Here is a 9,967-nt window from a genome sequence, read left to right on the forward strand (position 1 = left end):
TGTTCAACAATAGACCAGCTGTTGCACTTTCTTCCTAGATGTTCCTTAGTAGGTGTCTAGGCTACTATAGCCTACTACCATAGTACTAGCAGAAAACCGTTTGTGAGGTTTTCTGCTAGTACTATGGTTCCATCTGCATATCTTAGATTGTTGATATTCCTTCCTCCTATTTTCACTCCTCCTTCTGTGTCCAGGCCTGCTTTTCTTATAATACATTCTGCATACAAGTGGAACAGATAGGGTGAAAGGATGCAGCCTTGTCTGACTCCTTTGCCAATTGGGAACCATTCTGCTTCTCCATGTTCTGTTCTGACAGTAGCCTCTAGTCCTGAGTACAGATTCCTCATCAGGACTATCAGATGTGTTGGCACTCCCATGCCTTTAAGAGCGTTCATGATCTGTGCAATTGAAGGCTTTGCTATAATCATCAATAAATGTGTTAATTTGTTAATTAATCAACTAAATCTAAATGTGACTTATACAATACTTTTGGAAGAAAAAAGCCCTGTATCCTTTGTTTCTGGAAAGTATATGTAAATATCATAACATCTTCCATCTTAGAAGAAGAGGCACTCCCATCTCCTACCTGTGTGAGAGTGAAGGGAATGCTTCTTCTAATATTGGGTCTGACATCATTCACTTTTCTCAACCCTTATCTTAAATCATTAACTTTTGAAAAATCAGCTGGTTAATCACTGTTTTTTTAGTTGATTACAAAGTTTTAAAACTAATTAATCTAACCAGATGATCTGAGGAAGTTGCTTTGTCTGGCCTTCTGTGACCTTCCCCCACCTCACTGAGAAATTATCCTCTTAAGGCCTGTCAAGATGAAGACTTGCACTGATCTGACCCCTTGTTTTTAAGAGCATTCAATCTGTCCAGTGATATGGCTGTCTATAGTCTGATATGTTGCAATTTTAAACATGAGGTGAGTGTTGTTGCTTTGCTATATGCCATAAAAGTAAAATCTTTAGAGTGGAAAGGCCGTGTATAAATATTGGTAATGGAAACTGAATAGAAGAGATTGGCCAAGATATTTTGTTGTTGGCATATCTATACTGGCATAAGAGGAGGAGAAGTTGGAGGTAGTGGTATGGCTGTGAATGAAAAGGCAAACAGAAGAAATGAGAGATACCTCTCAAGGTGCTTGATTGATGAATGACTTTGTTCATACATCCCCAGTCTTTTTGATTTTTTTCAAGAAGTCATGCATCTGTCAAGAACTCTGGGAGGTGGCTTTCATTGCTTCTGCAGATTTTTATTGGATGCTTCCCAGTTTTTGCTTCCTTTGCAAAGAAAAAGGACTATGGGTAAAACTGTAGCTACAGTGGGGAGAGACAAATGAGTGCATTGCCTTGCCAAATAAACTTCTACCCCGTGAAAGATTTTTCCCTTCACTCCCCAAATTTCTAGCATTACAGAGAGAGAGAGAGAGAGAGACTGAAAATTGTTCACACTTAGAACTTTGATGTTTGTTGTGTTCACAGTTCGTTGGTAACTTTGCACCCCACTTTTCATGGATGTCTAAACTAAATGTGCAACTGAAGTTTTAAGCTGCTGTAATTGTACAAATTTAGGGAGCAAAGGCAGAATTTATCAGGGGGAAATTAGAGCAAAATTAGGGCAATTCATTCCATAGAAAATAGGTAATTTTTTAAAATGTTAAACAACACAGAAAGGCCTTGAAACCTTTTGAAAGATTATTTGTTGCACCTTTCAGGGGCAGGAATTCACTCTCCTTTTTTGGCCAAGAGCGGGCTGCATACAATTTTCCCAGCCCTGGTCTACATGGAGACCTGGAACACAAAGGCCTATGGATGCAAGTGTGGTTTGGGGATGTATGAATACATTATTATTATTATTATTATTATTATTATTATTATTATTATTATTAACCTTTATTTATAAAGCACTGTAAATTTACACAGCGCTGTACATGCAATCTTTTTAATTGGATGGTTCCCTGCATCATCAGTACATGGATGCTAGGGGTAGAGTATTGGTACCCTTTAGGAAAGGTCACAGGATGTAGGGCATGTGCTGGGTGAGGTTTATGGTCTTTTGCCAAGAAGCTGAGGTAAGCACACCCATTCTGGCTTCTCCCTCCCCATGCTTCCTCACCCCCCCCCCCCCCCCTCTTTTCTCTCTCCCTCTCCCTTCTTTCTCACTCCTATATTTCCCAGGTATTACATCATCCTTTCCTGTCGGTCGGGAGGCATGAAAGCAGCTGTGGAATGATAATGTTTAGACTTTGGCATCCTCGTGACCCCACCGTTGGGGCAGCAGGCATGCTATAGGCACCCCGTGACTCAGGCTTTGGACCTAGAGAGTGTGTGTGGAGAGGGGGGGAAGAAAGGATGTGGGTAGAGTGAAAGCCAAGGGGAAGGGCATTCACTCCTGTCCGAACGTGTGTTTGTATATATACACCCCGTGCCTGCTAGCTGGGAGCAAACCTGTCTGGACTGAGACAGCTCTAAGGGAACAGAAGGAGTTCTCCCTGATTTTGAACATTTCAACCGATTGGATTTTGGATTCTTAACAAAAAAATCAAACTAAAAAAAAAAAATCAGTCCCCAAACCCAACAGAAACTACTTTCAACCATTCTTAGTAGACTGAAGTTTCTCTTTGGGACTTGGGGTACTAGGGTTCCAAGTGGTAGCTGCTGGATGAGAAGTGAGTCCTAGTAAGTTGAACCTGCTGGCTTAGAGATCTAGAACTCTTTGGTTCTTCTCCAGAGAAAAGAGTAAGGTCCAGAGAACTGCAAGACCCAAAACCTTAAATTTATCTCTGGGTGTTCTTCGGGCACCTGGCACATTTCCTCTGCCATTAGGCCTTCCTTGTCTCTCGGGTCTGATCTCCTTCAAGCCATGATGGCCATTTCTGTCCCTCTTGGATGCAAAAGCAGCCTCCTCTTTCTCATCAGCCTTGCTTTCTGGGCTGCCTTGCTCCACACAGCTCCTGCTCTCCCGCTGCCAAATTCCAATCCCATCTACCAATTTGATGGGCAGGTCCGGCTTCGGCACCTCTACACAGCGGACGAGCAAACACACCTCCACTTGGAGATCTTGTCAGATGGCACAGTGCATGGATCCAGGTTTCAGAATCCCTTCAGTGAGTATTTGGTGAAACCCTTGATTTTCATTTGGAAAATTCTGAATTTTATGTGTATGCTAGTTTGTATGTATCGGACGGGATGGCAAAATACATCTGGGCTCCCTGGGAAGAAGGGAGATAGACAAGGGAAAAATACCCTGAGAGCTTTGCAAGAAACTAGAATTTCAGCAGATGTGGCTTTTGCCAGTGCTGTGATGATGGTGAGCTGTGCTCTCTGAAACCCACTTTTGTACAGTTGTGAGCACTGCAAAGACACTGCCCCATTCTGCAGAGGTTGAAGGAGCTGGGCATGGCCAGCTTGATGAAAAAAAGACTGAGGGTTGACATGGTTGCACTCTTCAAGAGAAGAAGGAGTGATAGTAAGAGCAATTTGGCAATGGAACCAATTGCCTAGAGGGGTGGTGGGGTCTCCTTATCTTGAGGCCTTCAAAAAGAGGCTGGACAGCTATCTACTGGGGATGCTTTAGCTGGAGATCTGCACCAAGCAGGGGGTTGGATTCAATGACTATGAGGCCCCTTCCATTCTATCATTCCATCTTAACTTTCACAGAAAAAAGTAATGCAAACCAAAGCAACCAGAAAGACAGAATGGGGCAGCCAGTGGGGTAGGAGAATGTACAGGCACTTACTCTTTAGCCATAGTGGGAGATTTAGCAATATACAAATATTCTCTGGTTTTGAATCTGACAACCAAATGAGATCTGAACAGGAGGAAGGTGACTAGATTATTAGAAAATGACATGGGTTAAGGACTTGTTGGTTTTCCCCATTCATCCCTTCTTCTATGTTGGATTTCTTGCAGGTTTGATGGAGATCAAAGCTGTGAAGCCAGGAATCATTCGCATGCAGGCCAAAAAGACCTCTAGATTTCTCTGCATGAAGCCCAATGGACGTCTCTATGGCTCAGTAAGTTTGGTTGCCTCTGTGTATGTTTGGCAGTCTGGGGCCTAGTTCAGAAAAAGTTAGCTACAAACAACAAGCAACTTATTAGTTCCTTTTTGCAATAGCCTGTTCTAACTAGTGGTAGCAGCTTAATTCCTTTGGATGCCTCTATGGCTCAATGCAATGAAATTACGGGATTTGGAGTATTACTGATATTTAGCCTTCCTGTCAGAGAGCTTTGGTGCCACAACAAACTGCAAACCCCTTTCTCATTGGCTGGAGATTTATAGGCTCTTTGGTCCTCTTGGTCAAAATGGGGATTTGGTGGATTAGATGCAGAACTCTAGAAGCCAAAATGCCTGGAACAGATTCTCTTAGGGCCAAATCACAGGGCTGACAGGTTTAAAACTGGAGATGCTTCTTGTACATTCAACAGTAGTGTATTAAGAGGGAATTTCATGAGGTGTTGTTTGTCATGTGGCCAGATAGCAAGCAACACCTGCTGAAATTCCCTGTTCTACACAGCCATTAAAGGGACAGGACTCCTCTCTAGTTTTGATTTTGGCAACTCTACTGAAGATCCATGCTCAGGCTCTTCACATTGTTGCCTTTAAAAAAAATAGTGGCTGTATAAATAACCACAAAATTTTGCAAATACAGGGTGGCCATGCTGATCATAAAACAAATTACATAATCCATAATGTGATAAAATCTTTATTAGGCCAAACAAAAATAATGTAAATTGAAATAATCTGGAAATTTCAGAACCCCTAAATGCATTGTGGCGCCACAATGACCTAGTGCTTTGAATGTTATGACTCTGGAGACCAGGGTTTGAATCCCAGCTCAGCATGTGAGCAGGCCACATGCTCTCTACCTCCTGGGAAGACAATGACAAACCTCCTCTGAACACTATGTCCAGAAAACCCTATGAAAACCCCATGTTTCTTTAGGGTTGTCACAAGTGAGAAATGACATGAAGGCACCCAACAACAACAGATACATTGTAGGCCACATTAGGAATAATGTAGGTAAAAATCATACATTGCAAGGGTTATGTATACTTTAACCTAAACATTGAATTAAATTATTGCATCATGATAGATGTAATTCATGTTGAGAACAAATGCAAGCAACTTGAGTAAATTGTGTTTATTTTGAACAATTCTTTTTATGCAAGTGATGGATATACACAAAGAACTATGAAGATCATAGCACCTCTATATTATTATTATTATTATTATTATTATTTTTATTGCTTATTTATATAGTGCCATAAATTTGTATGGCACTTTACAGACATCATCAAAACAGCATATAACCTGCCAATGGCATACTATCTAAAAGTAATAAAATATAAATTATACAAAATTAAGCAAGTTATGCAATTAAAATACAAACTGTAAAAACAACCAATACATATATTCAAATATAAAATTATAAAACAATATTAAAATACAGTTCCAAATACTTTACAAAACAAGAAAGTATTTAATTCAGATTTAAAGCTAGCAAGAGAAAAGATAGTCCACAGATGTTCAGGGAAGCAGTTCCAGGAATATGGTGCAGCAAGTGAAATCTCACCCTTTGCTTCTCAATTTTAGCATGTGTATAGTGTACTTGCAGGTCCATTTGCACTATCATAGGGGCATAGCAAGCATGCAAGCTGTTATTCTCAGGGTCCCAGACTATTTTATAGATTGTTTTGACAGATGGTTAATTGTTTGTGATGGAAGTAAAGAAATAATAAATGCATTAAAACTCTTGGCCTTGAACCAAATTCTGAGTTTATGCACTGTGCTTGCAGAATTGTACAAAAACCACCCCACATTCATTACCGATGCAGCTTTTGAATAATGAAATGTGTGTGTTTCTATATTGCTGCATTCCCTCTCATAGACCCACTGAAGTGAGCATAGCAAGGGGATTAAGAGGTTGGTTGCAAGGTCCAAAACAATGGCTGAGATCCTATATTACCCAATGTAGTGCAAAAGTTTCATAGGTGGAACTCTGCTACACCATCCCCAAGACTCATGGTTTTACTGAGGTAGACCCCTAAACAGCCATTTTATGGCTGGTAGAGACTGAAGAAGCATCTGGCTGTGCCCCATAGCCAGTGGTGGACCTATGACATAATCTATCAAGATCTACCAAAGTCTCTGTGGACAATGTCATTGGTTTGTATCTGGCTATGAGACATAATCAGCTACTTATTCAATCCCTTCCACTGCTCTCCATCAGCCATGGAATGACTATTTAGGGACTCTGTCACAGCAAACATATGAGTTCTGGGGTGACTTTGTTTACTGTGAAGAGGGGAAAGACTATTGGCCTCCTCAATGAGCAGAAAAACAACATGCACAGATGTAAGGTGCACTTGTGCTTTCGTATCACTAACAAGATCCATTCCTGTCCACTTCTGCAACTATTTCTGATCTCATGTAATCATGTTGGTAAAGTGCAGGGCTATGAATCTGCAGCCTTTTAGATGTTGTTGAACTACAATTGCTAGCATTCCTTACCCTTAGCCATGGTGCTTAGGGACCATGGGAATTGCAGTTCAAAAACATCTGGAGGACTGAACAATTCTCATCCCTGGTCTTGGGGTTGCAGAGTTCTGCCGAGAATATGGTGCAGCTCAGTTTGGCCTTGGTATGCACCAATGCAGATTAATCTGGTGGTTTGGTGGGACTTGTGTGGCTGGTCTGTAGTGAACTTCGAGAAGGATAAACATTGTTGAACTCCATCTGCAAACAATCTGGTACTTCTGGATCATTTTATTCTACCTTTAAATAATTGTACAGAGGGAAAGGGCCAGTAGTTGCAAGTCATGCTGATGAAGCAATTGTGAGAGTAGTGGTGTAAACAGTAAATTTTCCAAACTCTAATGACCCTTGATGGTTCTAGAATACCATGACTCCATAATGGAACTTATATTTGCATAGCTAATCATGGTGTAGTGTTTTGAGTGTTGGACTATGACTTTGAAGACCAGGGTTTGATTCTGTGCTTGGGCATGAAACCCACTGGGTGAACTTGGGCAGGTCACAGGTTCTCAGCCTCAGGGGAAGGCAATGGTAAACCTCCCCTGAACACATCTTGACAAGCAAACCTCATCATAGGTTCACCTTGGGGTTTCCATAACTTTTAAACAACTTGAAGGCACACAACAGCAACAATTATACCATAAATGGAGACATAATCTCATTGTATTTCTTCCTTCAATAGCTGTTCTACTCTGAGGAGGCGTGCAACTTCCGTGAGATGATTCTCCGTGATGGCTACAACCTCTATTATTCTGAAAGCTACAATATTCCTATCAGTCTCAGCTCAACGGGGAACCTGGGCCAGAGCCGTCAGTTGCCTCCCTTCTCCCAGTTCCTGCCATTAGTCAACAAAATCCCCCTTGAACCCGTGTTTGTGGACTACGACTTCTATGAACAGCAATTGGATGTTGAGTCGGCTGACCCTCTGAGCATCTTAGGCCAAAACCCTGGTTTCATGAGCCCAAGCTATGTCTTCTGATAAACTTGGACTCCGGATTTTGGGAGGTCTTATGAGTAGAACTTTTGCCAGACTTGGAGTTCTGGGTTTTCCTGTCATAAATACAATGAAGCACTTCAGTTTGAGGGAGAACAGGAGAAGAAAGAGGACACTGCATTTGGTAGAAAGACACTGTAATGTGACTATCTTCATGTTGTATCCTCAACTCCAGCATCCCAAAACTGCCATAGCTGCATCCTAGTGGTGTTGCAAACAGATGTATAATTTATGTGTTTCTATGACACATGCAGAATGTCAAGCAGCAGAGACAAATTTTGGGAGGGTGTGCGTGTTGGATGGACATTTGCTTGCTTTTCTTATGCTGTTGTTATTCATCTTTCCAGCTTGAGTTCTTTCCCCTCTATTTAAATGACTTATTTATTATATATCAAATTTATTTATTGAGGGATGCAGAACAGATAGGCATAATAAGATTTTTTTTTGCTGACAAATAATTTATATATTGCTATTTATAAAAACATATGTATATTATATTTCTCCATATTTATTTCCCTTCCTGGAGAGGGAATGGCTGTTGAAATCTGTTCTGCTGATATGTTTGTAATGATCTTGTGCCTTAGATTTTCTTCACTGGTGCTTTCATCCTTTTCCTCTTCAGTGAATATTTGAGGAGGAGGAAAGTGGTGGCAATGCAGCAGTGAGGTTTTGTAGGTCTGAAGAGACCACAACAGTCAATAATAGCATTTTGAGCCCTGTTTATTCTCATCTTCTCTGCGGCTGCTCATGTTTGCAGAGATTAAGTATTTGTACCATGCTTGTTTTATAAGCAATAGATAAAACATAAGAAGCAGCTGACAAGCTTGTAAAGCAGTTTGATTTTGAATGGGCTCCCAGTTGAAGTTACCTCAAAGCAGAGATGGAGAACTTGTTGCCTTCAAGTTGTCATTTGACTATAGTTTCTATTATCCCCTGTTGATGCCTGTGCTGGCTACAACTGCTGGGAGTTTCAGTCCAACAAGATCTGGAGGGTCTCAGGAGGAGTATCTTCCTCTCATCCCGAATAAAAATACTATTATCCCAGCTGCACTTCATCTATGAAACAGTTTAAGGGAAGGGCACTCAATGCCGATCATTTTTATTTATTTATTTATGTATTTATATGCTGTATTGTTGTTTTTTCATGGAAGTGCTGTATTTTCCAGCACTAGTGTTTTATGGACAAATGTGTTACGCCAGCACTCTGATTTCAAGTACTGTGACAGCACTGTGTTTTCCCAGCATAACTGCTCAACTTTGTTTTAAATATCATCTTGTTTTCTGTATTTATTATCTAGTTCTTTGTGCTTTCCTGTTGAACAGTGCCTCAAATATAAGAATGGACAAAGTGTAGCGTATGTACTTTAAAAAGATGAATAAAGCATTGATTTAAAAAATATGGTGCTGAATTTAAAAAGGTGTCCAAAGGTGATATCTCTTAGCTTTTAATACTAGGCTATGTTGTGACTGTGCCTATCAGCTGGGGCCTGACCACAAAGCAAGCCAGTTTTCTGGGATCTATCCTTCCAAGCAGATGGTTTAGATCAGACCATCTTCAGATGCTCTGAAAGAACACCAGACCCTTCATCATTTCACAGAGGAAAACCAGGACATGCCTGGCCAAGCAGCATCAGAGTGTGGTCAAGTTGGCAAAAGAAATAAGGAAGATGACCCAAGCCAGGAGATTCTCTAGCAATTTTTCCCCTTGAGCCTACTGGGATGTGCAAAGGACTTTTGTACTTTGAAATCAGTTCACACCAGCATGAAGTAAGATGAGGAGAAAGGAAGAAAGTGAGAGGAGAGGAATGAAACTGGGACATTTATATATATATATATATATATATATATATATATATATATATATAGTGCTGTAGAAGCTGGAAAAGTGGAATGACAGACAATTGGAGAGGGACAGTGATCGCAAACTGGGGTTGGGCCACACAGTACTCTCAACGTACACTGGACATCATGGATTTAAACTCAGAAGCATATATGGGGATGATGTTCACTGGAGCAAGAACAGATCCTGTAACGGACACCCTTTCTATTGTGGCAGGTGCTTGGGACTTTTATTATCTCATCGCTGCCACCCAATATGTGATGACTTTTTATGGTCTACCACCAAATATAATTGATGACAGCACTCTGTTTAAAACTCAGGTTCACAGTATTATATAATAGTAGCGTGGATATAATATATATGGCAGACAAGCCTTTAGATAAAACAAAATATGAACTTTATTGAACAAAGGGTTTAAACAGATATGACTTGAACTGAATGGCATTAAACTGCTGTTAGTTCAGGCATGTGTTGCTTCTTAGAGGTTGCTTTGTTTTAACTGTTACACTCACTACAGAGTATTACTGTTACTAGATTTCAAGGAAACTGGCACTGTCCTATTTGCCTACTTTTCTAAGTTTATACACAAT

General features: G+C 40.6%; 1 protein-coding gene across 1 annotated transcript; it reads left to right on the top strand.

Annotated features, from left to right (window-relative positions):
* The first annotated feature begins 2,330 nt into the window (after positions 1–2,330).
* FGF21 (fibroblast growth factor 21) lies at positions 2,331–8,938 on the top strand. The gene is made up of 3 exons (XM_042470994.1): positions 2,331–3,112; positions 3,918–4,021; positions 7,226–8,938. Exons 1-3 carry the CDS (start codon positions 2,869–2,871, stop codon positions 7,520–7,522), a joined length of 645 nt encoding a protein of 214 aa, XP_042326928.1. The 5' UTR covers positions 2,331–2,868; the 3' UTR covers positions 7,523–8,938.
* The last annotated feature ends 1,029 nt before the right edge of the window (positions 8,939–9,967 follow it).

Source organism: Sceloporus undulatus, chromosome 6 (genome assembly GCF_019175285.1).
Source record: "Sceloporus undulatus isolate JIND9_A2432 ecotype Alabama chromosome 6, SceUnd_v1.1, whole genome shotgun sequence".
NCBI classification, from domain to species: Eukaryota; Metazoa; Chordata; class Lepidosauria; order Squamata; family Phrynosomatidae; genus Sceloporus; species Sceloporus undulatus.